Raw genomic sequence first — 17,863 nt, 5'->3', positions numbered from 1 at the left:
AGCTGTCATGTGTGATGCACCGAAACCACACCTACCTATCCACATCCAGGCCCCACAAACCTTTCCATGGTTTACCCAAGACTCTTCACATGCCCTGGTTCAGTCCACTGACAACACGTCGACTCCGGTATACCACATCATCCCAAATCATTCTATTTTGAGTGACTGGGGCCTGAGCATGCAGGATGGTGAGAGGCATGCAAGGAATAGAATAAACTGGAATGATGTGGTATACCAGGGTCAATGTGCTGTCAATGGACTGAACCAGGGCATGTGAAACATCTGGGATAAACCATGGAAAGGTCTATGGGGCCTGGATGTGGATAGGGAGCTGTGGTTTTGGTGCATTAAACATGACAGCTAGAGAATGATCTTGAACTAATATGGCCTTCTTTGTCTGTTTTCCTCACTGAAACAGGGGGTAGTGATGCTGTTTCCTGTGGGGCAGGGTGGCGGCAAGAATGGATGAAGGCAAGCAAGTAGGAATATGTACATGTGTATGTATGTATATGTTTATGTATGAGTATATATGCATATGTATAAGTATGTATATGAGCATGTATGGGTGTTTATGTACATATATGTGTATATGAGTGGATGGGCCATTTTTCATGTTTCCTGGCATTACCTCGCTAACGCGAGAAACGGCAATCAAGTATAATAAATAAATATAAAATAATATAAATGCATAAAACCCTAATCACAGATGGAATGTTACCCTGCACAGCCCAGCTACCAGCCCCATGTCATCTATATTCCGCAACAGTGGAGGAGACAGGGTAACATAAGATGATCCCATCCAGGGCTTCAAGGCCTTCAAATAATCGAAGTCATCCTCACCAGCTGCATTTATCACAAGATCAAAACTGTTAAGAAAAGACATCATATTACCATAAATGCTTCTACATTATCTTACATTTGTTACAAAATCAACAGTGTAAAAAATCCAAGTTTACTGTAATCAGTTCTGTATTTAAAGATCAGGTATAAAGCATGCATAACAATTTTAAGGAAATGGTTCAATAATCAACTTGGAACTACAGCAATCAAGAAATTATACCTGGAATATAAAGGAAGTTAAACACTATAATCAAACAAAGTCTTATACAGTGGACATTGTCTAAAACTTAAACTTCTCAGTTATAAATCAAGATATGATGTTAATAACACAGCAAGCAAAAGGGAACATAATACTGGCAGTAAAGTTAAAAAAAAAAGACGTCAGTAATGAATATTCAAGAGTGTGAATAAAGCAAATGAATGACAGCTATATGAAAATCTGAGTACCTATACACAGTGACACACTTTGTTACTGTAAACCCTGACACCTCACTTTGATGTTACTATAAACCCTGATCACAATATCACAATATTTCTGCCAGTTTTAAAAAATAGTAGCTCCAAATGTATATACACCTTTGACATACGACAAAAGCCATGTTTGGGCTCTCCCTGAAGAACAATGCCTCACTTATCCATACTAAACCCAGTTACTAGCAAATCATGAATGTTAAAAACATAATAGCATGAGTGTAAAAAGAAGTAGCCTTTGTTGTGAATGATATGTCCATGCTTACACTATACCTTATCTGCCTGGTCATCCATACTGTCAAAAGCAAATATAACAAAGCTGCAACACAAACAAAGTCAAAGACTCTGAACAATCAATGGCTACATAGCAACCACAAACAATAAGCACATATAAAGATGTTCTGGAAGGAGGTAAATAAAGTGCGTAAGACAAGGGAGCAAATGGGAACTTCAGTGAAGGGCGCAAATGGGGAGGTGATAACAAGTAGTGGTGATGTGAGAAGGAGATGGAGTGAGTATTTTGAAGGTTTGTTGAATGTGTTTGATGATAGAGTGGCAGATATAGGGTGTTTTGGTCGAGGTGGTGTGCAAAGTGAGAGGGTTAGGGAAAATGATTTGGTAAACAGAGAAGAGGTAGTGAAAGCTTTGCGGAAGATGAAAGCCGGCAAGGCAGCAGGTTTGGATGGTATTGCAGTGGAATTTATTAAAAAAGGGGGTGACTGTATTGTCGACTGGTTGGTAAGGTTATTTAATGTATGTATGACTCATGGTGAGGTGCCTGAGGATTGGCAGAATGCGTGCATAGTGCCATTGTACAAAGGCAGAGGGGATAAGAGTGAGTGCTCAAATTACAGAGGTATAAGTTTGTTGAGTATTCCTGGTAAATTATATGGGAGGGTATTGATTGAGAGGGTGAAGGCATGTACAGAGCATCAGATTGGGGAAGAGCAGTGTGGTTTCAGAAGTGGTAGAGGATGTGTGGATCAGGTGTTTGCTTTGAAGAATGTATGTGAGAAATACTTAGAAAAGCAAATGGATTTGTATGTAGCATTTATGGATCTGGAGAAGGCATATGATAGAGTTGATAGAGATGCTCTGTGGAAGGTATTAAGAATATATGGTGTGGGAGGAAAGTTGTTAGAAGCAGTGAAAAGTTTTTATCGAGGATGTAAGGCATGTGTACGTGTAGGAAGAGAGGAAAGTGATTGGTTCTCAGTAAATGTAGGTTTGCGGCAGGGGTGTGTGATGTCTCCATGGTTGTTTAATTTGTTTATGGATGGGGTTGTTAGGGAGGTAAATGCAAGAGTTTTGGAAAGAGGGGCAAGTATGAAGTCTGTTGGGGATGAGAGAGCTTGGGAAGTGAGTCAGTTGTTGTTCGCTGATGATACAGCGCTGGTGGCTGATTCATGTGAGAAACTGCAGAAGCTGGTGACTGAGTTTGGTAAAGTGTGTGAAAGAAGAAAGTTAAGAGTAAATGTGAATAAGAGCAAGGTTATTAGGTACAGTAGGGTTGAGGGTCAAGTCAATTGGGAGGTGAGTTTGAATGGAGAAAAACTGGAGGAAGTGAAGTGTTTTAGATATCTGGGAGTGGATCTGGCAGCGGATGGAACAATGGAAGCGGATGTGGATCATAGGGTGGGGGAGGGGGCGAAAATTCTGGGGGCCTTGAAGAATGTGTGGAAGTCGAGAACATTATCTCGGAAAGCAAAAATGGGTATGTTTGAAGGAATAGTGGCTCCAACAATGTTGTATGGTTGCGAGGCGTGGGCTATGGATAGAGTTGTGCACAGGAGGATGGATGTGCTGGAAATGAGATGTTTGAGGACAATGTGTGGTGTGAGGTGGTTTGATCGAGTGAGTAACGTAAGGGTAAGAGAGATGTGTGGAAATAAAAAGAGCGTGGTTGAGAGAGCAGAAGAGGGTGTTTTGAAGTGGTTTGGGTGCTTTGGCACATGGAGAGGATGAGTGAGGAAAGATTGACCAAGAGGATATATGTGTCAGAGGTGGAGGGAGCAAGGAGAAGAGGGAGACCAAATTGGAGGTGGAAAGATGGAGTGAAAAAGATTTTGTGTGATTGGGGCCTGAACATGCAGGAGGGTGAAAGGAGGGCAAGGAATAGAGTAAATTGGAGCGATGTGGTATACCGGGGTTGACGTGCTGTCAGTGGATTGAATCAAGGCATGTGAAGCGTCTGGGGTAAACCATGGAAAGCTGTGTAGGTATGTATATTTGCGTGTGTGGACGTATGTATATACATGTGTATGGGGGGGGGGGTTGGGCCATTTCTTTCGTCTGTTTCCTTGCGCTACCTCGCAAACGCGGGAGACAGCGACAAAGTATAAAAAAAAAAAAAAAAACAATGAAACAAAGAACCTACCAGTACAATCCTACCTTAATACACTGACTGGCAGTTGGGTGTGTGTGTGTGTGTGTGTGTGTGTGTGTGTGTGTGTGTGTGTGTGTGTGTGTGTGTGTGTCAAAGACATAAAAGCATTTGCCTGTTACAAGACCCTAGCTCACCTATGGCATATCCCTTCAACTATACCTATACCATTCCTATAAATGCATGACTCTTCTGTCAGTGACATGGAAGTCTTAGGTGGTACAGTACTGGCCATTCCTAAGACTCTGGCTCATTAAAGGCATATTTCTTTACCCATACCTATCCTGTGAGCAACTTTGTGGGCAGTAGATTATAGACAGCAACCACAAAGGGCAGTAATACCGTCCATACTTAGTAATCTAAAAGTAGGGTCCAGAGCTAATGTACATTGCCATGTCAGGATTGCCTGTCTCACTTGCTGTCATTATAAAAGACCAACCATACTAGTCTCAACATCACCTACCTACATACATCATTCACATATTCTACTCATTTTCACTTTCTATGATCGCAATCTTTCTCTTTCCCTCCCTTTTCACATTAAAAAACTTGAAGTACAAACATGTCAGAGTCGAACATGCTTCTGGCTCCTAGATCCCTGCATCCTGTGGTGCAAAAAAGTCTTTGGAGTCCTGCCTTTCTCTGCTACCAATGAGAGAGGGTATCGGCAGTAAAAGTACTAAACCAACTGCAAGTGGAAATATCATAAATAACAAAAGAGCTTCTCCCCACCTTCCATCTGCGATAAGCATTTCTTTTGTAGCTGGGTCTTGGTAATCCACTGCTTCTGCACCTAAACTGGTCACTAAATCCAAGCTATCTGTACTACACACACCCACAACCTGAAATTTTCACAACTTCAGTTTAAAAGAAGAAAAGTCAAGAGGAATTCAGGTGGGCGTATAATACAGATGACATCTCTAAACCTAAGATAGCTGTAGTTCATCTTTAATCATCAGATAGTGATAGGCAATACAATGAAACAATCTGTGAAACAGTCGATAGAATATAATGATAATTTAACCATACTTGAAAAAACTATAGCTGACCTGAGTTCCCCAAGATGATAAAAGCTGGCAGATGAAGGTTCCCACTCCACCTGAGGCCCCTAGAACCAAAACACGTGACCATGGTGCTGCATTAGGAGTTAGCATGCCCGTAATCATCACGGCACTCCAGCCTGTCAGCCCAACATATGGGATGGATGCAGCCTCTTCAGCACTAACATTGTTAGGCATCAAGCAAACCTACCACAAATATATACATAATAGTTACATTTGGCTTTGTCTTATACAGGTATTGGTATATGAGATGACACATGTTTATCCAACTAAATGTCATCCCATCTACCACCAAATTTCTACAGGCAAGCAAATGCTCATTTATACACACCAAACAACTACATACACATTAGCCATGTCCCATAAAATCAATTGCATGAAAGTGCAGGTGGCAGTTCCAAGCCACAAGTCCACAGCTATCACTATCCACTGGGGTCTGAGTCTTGTTCCTACTCCTTTAAGGACTCAAGAAAAGGTTTTTCAAAAAGGATAGAGGGGAAAAGAGAAGGATGGAAAAAAATAAATGGATCCTAATAGGGATCTGCCACCAGTAATAGAGTGGTTTTTCATACTCTGAAACCAACATTTCTCATGTCTGGACTATGACCTATAGGCTTCAAAGAGTATGCTCACATGAAGGAGGTAGAACCTTACATAAACTTTACCTTTGTTTACTATACAGTTTTTTCTCTACAAATGAGCATTAGCCAGAATAACATGTAACAGAGTTAGAGTGAAATCCTTATAGATTTACAGAGTAAAACAGAGCTATGACTAATGTGAGGTACAGTTCCTTCTTCTGTTCATAGAGCACCTAATGGACGTAAAAAATCCAGAATAATCAAAATATACGAAAAAACTAGAATATGAGATACTTTTCATGTAAACAAGGTTATCTGTACATCTGTTAAATCAATTTTTTACATAAAAGGTTACGGAAAACTTAATACTAAACTAACAACTGAAGTTCTGAGTGAATCAGTTTTTCTTCAGTACTAGACTGTAATTGCTGATACATTTCATCCTACACAAAAGTGCACACAAATTTTAGTTGTGTAAATCATACCAATTTGTATATCTGTTACTACACCTTACATACATTACATAGAAGGGCAGATATTTCTTCTTTTTTTTTTTTTGTGTGTGTGTGTGTACTGGAGGCTCCAATTACATACAAAAGTCTACATCAAAGTCATACCTTAACTGAAATATGAACAAATTGATAAAAGGGAAAAACAAGAAACAAGGGAAAGTATTTACAAATTTTGGAGGAAGTGCAAAGCATCATAAAAAGTGCCACTTCATATATATTGGGAAAGAAATGAGAGGGTAAAGCTCCAAACTTTGAGGTGCAGGGAAAGAAAAAATCAAAACAGCCCTATCTTGAGTTGCCAATGATCATACAGCAATCATGTGATACAGCAGCTTGCCAAGCATTGTGTGGTCTAGCAAGCAGTGGTAGCACACAAGCAGCCAGCTCCCAAAAGCAAAAACCAAAGTGATTCCTATAGAAGAAGGAGAGTGAACCAACATTGTGGCATAGGGCAAGTGGGTCAATTTCTGAAGTTAGCCTGGGAGAGCTGATGAGACAAATCACTTTCAACTAAACTCTGTCAAGTAAGACAGAGTAAGGTTCCACATACAATGACAGATCAATCCTTTGCATAAAATGAGAAGCTGTTCAGAAGAAAAGAAATTCTGACAACTAAACAGGATTCCTAGTTTCTTAGAGGCAGACTTAACTACTCCGTTATGTGCAGTTTTCAAGATAGAGTGGATGCTACAGTAATAAAAAGTACATTTATTAAGTTAAGAGGAGGAATTGCAGAACCATCATAGGAAAGAGGAAAGTTGTGAGGAATACCGGATTGAGAGATGGGCAGAGATGCAGATTATGGACTCCGTCTTGAAGCGGTTAGCGTTCCTGACTGTGATATATTCATGGGCTGCCCAGGGTCGAGCACATAGGTTCAAATCCAGGTTTCTGGTAGTTAGTCCAAAACAAACCCAGCTGTTCATCCACCCATGGAGTTAAGATGATAAACTGGGTACTTGGCTCAGGCTAGGGTATTATCCCTGTGGTAGGGGAAAAAGAATTCTACCTACATATTCCCTGTATGTCACAGAAAGTGACTAAAGGGGTTTGGAGATGGAACCCCCTCCCCTTTCTTGTATTTCAATTTCTAAAAGAGGAAACAGAAAAAGGAGTCAAGCAAGGAGTGCTCATCCTTCTTGAAGGCGCAAGCTGGGATGTCTAAATGAATGTACATGTAACCAAGATGAGAAGACAGGAGAGATAAGTGGTTTGTTTGAGGAAAGAAAGCTGGATTCTGGCTATAAGTAAAACAAAGCTCAAGGGTGAAGGGGAAGAATGGTTTAGAAATGTTTTAGGAGTAAAGTCAGGGGTAAGAGGACAAGAGATAAGAAGGGAGTAGCACTACTACTGAAGCAGGAGTTGTGGGAGTATGTGATAAAGTTGAAGAGAAGTAAATTCTAGATTGATGTGGGTAAAACTGAAAGTGGATGGCAAAAGAAGGGTTTTTATTAGTGCTTATGCACATGGGCATAAGAAGAAAGATCAAGGGAGGCAAGTGCTCCGGGAATTGCTGCATGTGTCAGCAGTTTTGACATAAGACACTGGGTATTAGAGATGGGTGATTCAAATATGACGGTAAGTAAAGTGGCAGTTGAGGGTAAAATTAGGGTGCATGGCGTAATCATGTTATGAACAGAAATTGTGAACAGCATGTGGAGCTGTGTGCCAAAAAAGGACAGGTTATTGAAAATAACTGGTTTGAAAAGAGGGATGTACATAAATATACATATGTTAGTAAAAGAGATGGTTAGCGGGAATCATTGGATTACATGTCAGTCAACAGGCATGTAAAAGAGAGACTTTTGGATGTAAATGTGCTGAAAAAGGCAGATCCTGGGATGTCTGATCACTGTCTTTTGGAGGCAAGGGTCACGACTTATTGAGGTTTTTGAGTACGAGGAAACAATGTCAGTAAGAAGAGTCATGAGAGTAAGTGAGCCTGGAGAAGAGACTTGTGAAAAGAAATACTCAGAGAGACTGTGAGTAGAATGGCAAAGGGTGAGAGTAATTGAAGCTAGTGGAGTGGGCGAGAAATGGGAGGTAATTAGAAAAGCAGTGATGACATCAGCAAGAGATATGTGTGGCATGTGAAAGGTAGGAGGTGGGAAAATTAGAAAGTACAGTTGCTAATGAAAGAGAAGAGAGAGCTGTTTGGGCAGTACTTACAGGGAAGGAGTGCAAATGATTGAGGGACATATAAAAGAAAGCAGCAGGTCAAAAGCAAGATGCAGGGGTTGAAAAGAAGGCAAATGAGGATTGGGGAAAGCAAGGAGGTAAAAAGAAAAGTGAAAACAGGTAGTGATGAAGTGAGAAGGTGATGGAGTGATTATTTTGAAGGAAAGTTTAACTGTGTTTGATGATAGAGTGGTACATGTATGGTGTTTGGGTAAGGGTGATATGCAAAATGAAAGACTAATGGAGAGTGGTTTGATGAAGACATAAGATAAGTTGAATGGGAGGGTGTTGATTGCAAGGGTGAAGGCATGTACAGCACATCAGACTGGGGATAAACAGTGTGGTTTCAAAAATGGTAAAGGATGTGTGGATCCGGTGTTGCGTTAAAGAATGTGTGAGATATACTTAGAAAAACCAATGGATTTGCATGTGGCATTTATGGAACCGGAGAGGGCATATGATCGGGTTAACAGAGATGCATTGTGAAACTTAAGAATATACAATGTGGGAGGAAAGCTGCTAGAAGCAGAGAAGTTTTTATTAGGTTTAAAGTTTGTGTATGAGTAGGAAGAGAGGAGCGAATGATTCTAAGTGAGGTTGGTATGCAGCAGGGGTGTATAGTGTCACCCTAGTTGTTAAATTTGTTTATGAACAGAGGGAGGTAAATGCAAAAGTCTTGGAGAGAGGGGCAAGTATGCAGTCTGTGGGGGGATGAAAGGACCAAGAAAGTGAGTCTGTTGTTGTTTGCTGATGATACAGTGCTGGTGGTAGACTTGAGTGAGGAATTGTAGAAGTTGGTGACTGAGTATGGAAGAGTTTGTGAAAGGAGAAAGTTGAGAGCAGATAAGAAAAAAAGCAAGGTTACCGGGTTTAGCAGGATTGAGGGACAGATTAGGTGGGGTGTGAGTTTGAATGATGAAAAACTGGAGAAAATGTGGTGTTTTAGTTATCTGAGAATGGACATGGCAGCAAATGAACCTATGGAAGTGGAAGTGAGTCATAAGGTGGAGGAGGGGGCAAAGGTTCTGGGAGCAATGAAGAATGTGTAGATGGAGAAAATGTTATCTAGAAGGGCAAAAATGGGTTTGCCTGAAGGAACAGTTGTCCCAACAATACCATATGGATGTGAGGCGTGGGCCACAGATAAGGCTGTGTGGAAGAGGGTGGATGTGTTGGAAATGAAATGTGAGGACAACATGAGGTATGAGATGGTTTAATTGGGTAAGTAATGAAAGGGTAAGAGAGATGTGGGGTGAGTTTAATTGAGTAAGTAATGAAAGGGTAAGAGAGATGTGGGGTGAGTTTAATTGAGTAAGTAATGAAAGGGTAAGAGAGATGTGGGGTGATAAAATGAGTTGTGGAGTGAGCAGAAGTGGGTGAGCTGAAAGTGTTTGGACATATGAAGAGAATGAGTGAGGAAAGGTTGAGAAAAACGATATATGCATCAGAAGTGGAGGGAACACGGAGAAAGGGATGACTAAATTAAAGATAGAAGGATGGAGTGAAAAAGATTTTGGGCAAGCAATGCAGGAGGGTGAAAGACATGCATGAAGTTCTGATAGTCAATAAAAAATGTAAAATTTGCAGAAACAGGAGAGCAGTAAGCAAAATGAAGGAAAAGTGTGGTAGCTGGGATACAGACCTTGAGCCAGACAACATCTAAGTTTGGGGACTCAAGGTCCTTGAGGCATGCAACAGGTGTGTTGATGCTGGAATATGCACAGACACCACCTTTAAACTGGAATCATAAGTGGAGATTACGAATGGATATAGAAAAGGGACTAGTGAGAACTTCATTTGCTATCTGGGTTTCAGAAGAAAAGGAAGATATTAGGAAAGGTACTAGACAGATGATGTTCAACAGAAAAGAAGTTACCTGAGAGATCAAAAGTACTGGCATAGTGAATAGGAAAAAGAGGCAGATCAATAAGAACGGGAAAGGTTGTGGGAGGAGTCTGTACTTCTACCATCTAAGCGCTCCTCCTCATTGGCAGAAGAATCAAAAGGGAACATGGAAATTCTTTGCACCCGTGATGCCATTTGTTGGATGGCAAAAGAAGTATGTGAAGAAAATAAGTGACGTCTGAGATGGTGTATGGTACCTGCACAGAGAAAATGGCATGATTAGCCTGGTAGTCTTGTTTTCATGATACAGATAGTAAGACCAGCAATCCTATGATGGTTTCGGGCACCACTTAAACACTCCTAAGTCTGGAGTGTAGTACCACCCTGGGCTGCTAGTTAACGGCTTACTACCTAATGCACACCTTTCTATATATATCAAAATAATAGCATACCCTAACACATTTCTCCAGTGCTTGATTCCTCACCATAAAGTTACTACTAAATAAAGTCTTAGCTCCTACGAATGTGATAGTCCTAAGCTTAGTAGCAATGAGAAAGTACAAGTATATATGCATAAAACAGTTATCTTTACAGTACAACCTCAACAACACAACCTAAAGAAGAAAATCAAATAAGTTACAGTTATCTTTACAGTACAACCTCCACAACACAACCTAAAGAAGAAAATCAAATAACTTACATTTGATGCTGTAGTAACAACATATTCAGCATGTGAGCCTTGGGAATGAGGACTAACAACACCAAAGACTTGATCACCAACTGCTACATCCTTCACCCCAAGACCCACACTCACTACCTCACCTGCAAAGTCTCGTCCAACTGAAAGAGAAAGAAGCAAACATGAAAAAATCATGATCCCTGCAATAAACTTGGCTCTGAGGGTGGATCATAGCATACTATCTCACTGTTCATAATACCTGTAAAAAAAATCATCCCAGTCCCTCAACTGATTCCAAAGTTATGGAATAGAAACAAAAAATACCAAGAACCTTGCTGTGAAGATTATGTTCCTACCTGTGACTTTAACCTTAAAAGTAAGACTCTGGGGATGGATCATGACATTTCACCTGCCATTGGATAATACTTGGACAAAGCATCTTCCAAAACCTTCTTTCCTTACATAGTTATGAAGCAGATACAAAAAAATACCATGAACTCTGCTGTGAACATTGTGACCCCAGCTGTGACTTTAACCTCAAAGGTATGGCTCTGAGTATAGGTCATGACATTTCATCCACTGGTGGGTAATACTTGTATAAAAAATCATCCCAATACCTCCATTACTTTCAAAGTTATGGAGATTAAAAAGAAATATATGATGAACCCTGCTGCAAAAATATGACCCCCGCTGTGACCTTGACCTTAAAATGTAAGGCCCTGAAGATGAGACATGACTCATCATCTGCTTGTGGACAGTACTTTTTCACAGTGTCAACCCAATCCCTAGCTTCATTCAAGTTCAAAAGTTATACAGGAAACACAAAATAACAAGAACCCAGTGGTGGCATGTAAATTTATTCAACTATCATCCCACGCCCCTCCTGGTTAACTAATTCATTCATGGATGACAAACGATGGGGAGTGCTTGTAATTTGTTAAGTTGAGGTGGCTGAGTTTCCTATGATAGGTTTCAGCTTCTTTAACTGGAGGGGAAAATATGTATACATGTATCTATGATGTTAATGCAGAATATGTTATGCATATTCCAAATTATGAATAAGTGTGAATCACATGTCAGGCATGATAATCATTACATTTACTTATGCATTCTACACTGACCTGTCAATGGAAACTCAATCTGGTTACCATCAATGATGCCTTGCTCTACTCGTCCCAGCAATCTCATTATATTCAGCACTGTACTACCATAACCATCTGAAATTATTTAGCAAGTCAGTGCATTACTGATTATAAATAAGTCTGCATCTCAGCTGGTACTAAATTGCTTTAACGCCACACCTAAAATTTCTTAACACTAATATGGAAAAACTAATGCATTACAAATTAGCTCAACCTTCACCTTGTCAATGTAGTAACTATGACTATGAGCATCTAACATTCATGTCCATGAACAAACAAGCTTGTACACTTTTCCTGAAACACCATATTATTCCCTCACCACATTGTGGGCTGGGTACATGTACAGTCCAGCCACATAAAACTGCTTTATCCTTTAGCGTTCATGTATTACTCTCTTGGCAATCACAATCAAAGTTACATATATAATCCCTAAAGCTTGTACAACACCATGTATATGCTCTTTGACATGACAGATGACTGATGACTACAACCCTATTTATAATCTTCTATATCCAAAGAATCTTTCTTTCTTTTAAACTATTCGCCATTTCCCGCATTAGCGAGGTAGCTTTAAGAACAGAGGACTGGGCCTTTTTTGGAATGTCCTCACCTGGCCCCACTCTGTTCCTTCTTTTGGAAAATTATAAAAAAAAAAAAATAAAAAATAAAAAAAAACGAGAGGGGAGGATTTCCAGGCCCCCGCTCCCTCCCCTTTTAGTCGCCTCCTATGACACGCAGGGAATACGTGGGAAGTATTCTTACTCCCCTATCCCCAGGGATAGAATGGGAGAGCAAAATCAAAGTACAAGGATAAAGTAGAAGAGGGTGTGTTGAAAAGGTTCGAACATATGAAGAGAATGAGTGAGGAAAGATTGACAAGGAGGATATATGTGTCACACATATATGCCATTTCCCGCACTTGCAAGGAAGCATTAAGAGCAGAGGACTGAGCCTTAGAGGGAATATCCTCACTTGGCCCAGCTCTCGGTTCCATTTCTTTTGGAAAAGTGAAAAACGGGAGGGAGGATTTCCAGCGCCCTGCTCCCTCCCCTCTTAGTTGCTTACTATGACATGCAGGGATAATACATATTTTATCTATCTACTTATCATACTTTGTCGCTGTCTCCCGCATTAGCGAGGTAGTGCAAGGAAACAGATAAAAGAATGACCCAACCAACCCACATACACATGTATATAGATACACGTCCACACACGCACATATACATACCTATACATCTCAACATATACATATATATACATACACAGACATATAAATATACACACATGTACATAATTCATACTGTCTGCCTTTATTCATTCCTGTCGCCACCCTGCCATGCATGAAATGGCAACCCCCTCCCCCCCTCATGTGCGCGAGGTAGCGCTAGGAAAAGACAGCAAAGGCCACATTCATTCACACTCAGCCTCTAGCTGTCATGTATAATGCATTGAAACCACAGCTCCCTTTCCACATCCAGGCCCCACAGAGCTTTCCATGGTTTATCCCAGACGCTTCATATGCCCTGGTTCAATCCACTGACAGCACATTGACCCTGGTATACCACATCGTTCCAATTCACTCTATTCCTTGCACGTCTTTCACCCTCCGGCATGTTCAGGTCCTGATCACTCAAAATCTTTTTCACTCTATCTTTCCACCTCCAATTTGGTCTCCAACTTCTCCTCGTTCCCTCCACCTCTGACACATATATCCTCTTTATCAATCTTTCCTCACTCATTCTCTCCATGTGACCAAACCATTTCAAAACACCCTCTTCTGCTCTCTCAACCACACTTTTTTCATTACCACACATCTCTCTTACCCTTTCATTACTTACTCGATCAAACCACCTCACACCACATATTGTCCTCAAACATCTCATTTCCAGTACATCCACCCTACTCTGCACAACCCTATCTATAGCCCATGTCTCACAACCATACAACATTGTTGGAACCACTGTTCCTTCAAAAGAATCATATAACTAGAATCCAAATGGCCCAACATCTACACCAATCATCCCTTTACTAAAATAACCAAAACTCAAAATATAGTTATGAAATATATCCACAGAGGATAGATACTCATGATATTTGTGTCGATTGGGTTAACAGAGGCAGCATGAACTCGGACAAGCACATCTCCAGGTCGAAGAACAGGTGGCACTCGCACATAGCTCAAAGAGAGTCCTTCAACACCATCATAACCAGAAATCTGCCATGCCCTCATCCTTAATCCACTCACTACTTCAGCCTCCTGTAAAGATGGTGACTTTTATCAATATCACATATATGATTCACCAACTGATAAAAAACAAGAAAATTTCTGTCTATCTTTGCTGTCCTTACTCTTGAAAAAAGAGGTAAGTGTTACAATATGAAGAAGCCTGGAAATTGTGTTAAGAGTCACAAAATTTTACTTCAAGGAATGGGAACATGTTTCTGGAGGCCTTATGAAATGATGTATTCTTGATGCACTTTAAGAATAAAGAATAATTTGCTGCTGCCATTGTAACTTTGTGAATAAAAACACTAGCTGGTCTAAAATGTGATTAAATATAATTCTGACTAGCAGCCACCTCTAAAAAATATACAATGATACATATCTACAATATCCCTGAGGTAGGGGAGAAAGAATTCTACCTCCATATTCCCTGCATGTCGTAGAAGGTGACTCAAAGGAGAGGGAGCGGAGACCTGGAAATCCTCCTCTCCAGGTTTTACTTTTCCAAAAGGAACAGAGAAGGAAGCCAAGTGAGGATTTTTTCCCCCTAAGGCTCAGTTCTCTGTTCTTAACACTACCTCGCTAATGTGGGATGTGGTGAATATGTACAAAAAGTCTACAATACTTTAATACAGTACATGCAATTCACAAAATTTCAATTGATTTTCATGCAATCTCCGAGCCAGCATCCACAAGAAGTATAAGCATGTACATCCAATTTGTGCAAATCATGTTTATATGAACCACTTCTGTACAGATGGATACCAATTTCAGGGTATTGACCAAAGATATCTTACATTTCTGGGTATCTCCATATATAAAAATAAAAATGTGATTACTTCTTCCAACTATCACCAAAATGAATGCTGTTTCCTCTTACAACTCATAAAATAAAAAGTCTGATATACAGTATACAACATTACATATCATAACAATTTGTATACCTCAGGCTGAATGTTATATCTGATACAAGATCCTGAAAAGCCCCGCATCCATGGCTGTATTCTGCGTGATGGCTTTGAAGCCATACTCAGGAAAATTCTTCCACTTGCACAAACAGCATGATCTCCAAGGATATGTAGACTCCTTACTAAGCAAATTCCACTCATCATTTAGTTATCCTGCAATAAAAAAGGCAAAAAATCATCTACAAATGATATCTATTTTCATAAGTTTCAACAATCAAATGTTGACATTAAGGAAATGAAATAAAACTGTCTAAACAACAAGTGAAAGTGTTTTTCTTACAGGTGCATCACTAATAACTTGATTTACAAACTTTACTTAAGGAGTTAAAGACAATTAACTTCAGTCTTAAACTGAGGGGAAAAGGTGCTGATTTTTACACCCTCTTCATCAAAGATCCTATCCCAGCTTTGCCTGGTGGACAGTTTCACAGTTGTACAATCTTGCTCAGACCACTGCAAGAACAATCCCATCCCAACTGCTGTGCTGTGATCCTATTACATAACTGGTAATACATATAAACTTCCATCTTTGTGTAAAACAATGCCTGTTCAACAAGCTCCCACCTTCTTTGTATGTGCTTAAAGACCCTCCTTGATATCCCTCCCTTTTATAACCCCCTATTTACTGTACATACTCAATCTACATATTTTCAGCCTTTGGTTGCAGTTAATTCAATAAAATGTGGAGTATCATTATCATTACAATCATCATCAACTACTATCATCCTTATAAGCATCATTATTAAAATCATTATTATTACCATCATTATTCTCATTATCTTTACTATTATTATTCCTGCTACTACTTCTACTATTATTATCATTATCATTTCCTAACAATCTATTTTCGTTTACTCCATTCCCACTTACATGAGGTGAAACAAGTGGATACTGTTCTGCATCTCTAGCAAGAATCAGCCTTGCAAAGCTAATGTCTCAACCATTGGCTGGCCATTTTTTGGACACCCTATTTGATGTGGAACACATGTTAAAGTAATAATTATTCTTGTCTCCGTCACTAAGTAATGATATGCTCCTGAAATGAAACTTTACCTACGATAGGTAGGCCTCTTACTCGATCATTTGATATATGCCACCCATTCAATGATAATCTACCTATTTATCTATGTCTCTGATGCCCATTCCCTAAGAGAACTTTCATCAACAGTGCAGCCACAGCAAAAGAGTCTCCACTTATCCCTGTCCTTATATGCCTCCCTAGCACATACCATTCCTCTTGCTCCAGTATTCTTCCATTCTATTACTCCACGACACAGGTGACTTTCCTCTCACATCAACCCTTTTAATTGTACTATCATATGCTCTTCTTGTAAATTCCCTATCTTGCATTATTTCCACATACCTAAATGTGGAAAGAATGATAACAATAAAACTGTACATAATAATTCTTCTAAACTGCAGCTAAAATTACTGAATTTCTCAGAATTTAGAAAAAATTTCACTAATAACACTATGTGACCAGTCTTCATGAATTATTATTTATCCTTGCTCTAAAAATAGCTCTGCATATTAGTTGGGTTTTGTTCTGCAATGCTAGTGTAGTGTTTAGAGAATATAATAACAGTTATGAAGCATATCCTATTAAGAGATATTAAATATGGAGATGAGGTTCAGTGTTACGAATATCTGGGAAAATGTGAGATTAACTGATATAAAAGTACATATAAACGCTTATAAAAATTCAACACAACCTATGAATACCTTAACTAACAATCCCTAATAGCTAAGATGTATTCCGGTAATGAAAATATTCCAATGCTAAGATTGTTTAACATTAAATTTGTCTGATGGGAATAGACCACTTGGTCTATTTCTGTTTGTTGACATTTATCAGCAGTGAGCATGATGCTCTATCATTGGTGTGATTAATATATTCCAACTAGACTACTGAACAATAATATTTTCATCAGTTCTGTTGAAATTTACGTGTTTCATGTACTTTACCATGAATTATACCTAGATTTTCAGTAATATTCATAACCTTCACCACTTTAATACAGCTTAGTATTGAACAAAAAATATAATGCTCACGTTTCACAAATCATGTATTATGTGCATACTAAACTAGTAATACAAAATCACTCAACATCCAAAGCTGGTTTTATGAGAGGAAACAAATAAATTATTCTAATCTATCCAATATCAAAATTTTCAAGGCACATAAATGAGCACTTCACACCTAAGGTATCACAACAAAAATGGAAAAGATATTCTTTGAAGCTTATTATATAAGTCCACCATCTAAGAACTAAGTTTACCTGTCATCTGACAGCAAAAACTGTGCAAATAAAACATATCTACAGGAAAGCACTTAATGGATGTAGAGGCCCTAACGACTACTAAATATATGTAAAATACTTTATAAGAAATGAATTTGGTCTGGAGGAGATACGGACTAACAGAGGAGCAGAACCGCTACTCACGGCAGGTTTGTTTACATGTGTGATCATTGGAGGGTTGATGGTACTTGGCTGACCCCCGGGATACTACATCTCCATGATGGTGTGACCAGACAACACTGTGCTTCGACTGATTATCTTTGTAGTTCAATGAAGCTTTTCCATTAGTGTAAACAAATAAACACTTAATAGTATAAGGGTTACGAAAGTAGTGTGGGCATACGACAAAACAGATTACGTAGCCACATAATGATGACTAAAACTAACAACAACAATTCGTAGCTTTCTTAATTTGCTTTAATGACTGACTAGTTTCAGCAAGTACATAAAGTGATACTTTGTGCCATAATGACTAAGCCTCCTTAGCTATTGTTTTTGTTAAGCCACCTCATTTAGAAGGGAGTCTATGAATTATTCTGATTTTCATACAAGTACTTGAGACATGGTTAAATATTGCATGTGTATCACGACAAGCAGGTCTAAGATAATATAATGGGCACAGAGGAGTATCTGAGGTTTGGTATCATTCGGTAGGAACATAAGGAGGGCATTACTTAAG

At 39.3% G+C, this 17,863-nt stretch overlaps 1 protein-coding gene across 5 annotated transcripts in view; it reads right to left on the bottom strand.

Moving 5' to 3' along the window:
* LOC139753772 (reticulon-4-interacting protein 1 homolog, mitochondrial-like) overlaps nucleotides 1-17,500 on the bottom strand; it is a 44,709-nt gene extending 27,209 nt beyond the window's left edge. The window contains exons 1-8 of one of the 5 annotated variants that reach the window (XR_011713760.1): nucleotides 17,329-17,500; nucleotides 14,861-15,037; nucleotides 13,778-13,949; nucleotides 11,672-11,767; nucleotides 10,572-10,711; nucleotides 4,744-4,941; nucleotides 4,427-4,536; nucleotides 719-866 (exon numbers count right to left, since the gene is read on the bottom strand). Coding sequence is in view for 3 of the 5 variants with exons in the window: in XM_071670609.1 (XP_071526710.1) it covers nucleotides 719-866; nucleotides 4,427-4,536; nucleotides 4,744-4,941; nucleotides 10,572-10,711; nucleotides 11,672-11,767; nucleotides 13,778-13,949; nucleotides 14,861-15,028 (1,032 nt within the window). In the remaining 2 variants the exon portion in view is untranslated. Of the gene's footprint in view, nucleotides 1-718; nucleotides 867-4,426; nucleotides 4,537-4,743; nucleotides 4,942-10,571; nucleotides 10,712-11,671; nucleotides 11,768-13,777; nucleotides 13,950-14,860; nucleotides 15,038-17,163 lie in introns of all 5 variants that reach the window. The other 4 variants (XR_011713761.1, XM_071670609.1, XM_071670610.1 and 1 more) reach the window with 4 other exon arrangements.
* Between the last annotated feature and the right edge of the window lie 363 nt (nucleotides 17,501-17,863).

Source organism: Panulirus ornatus, chromosome 15, assembly GCF_036320965.1.
Source record: "Panulirus ornatus isolate Po-2019 chromosome 15, ASM3632096v1, whole genome shotgun sequence".
Taxonomy (NCBI): Eukaryota; Metazoa; Arthropoda; class Malacostraca; order Decapoda; family Palinuridae; genus Panulirus; species Panulirus ornatus.
The sequence above is the reverse complement of the archived record's forward strand: the minus strand, read 5'-3'. Positions and strand labels throughout refer to the sequence as shown.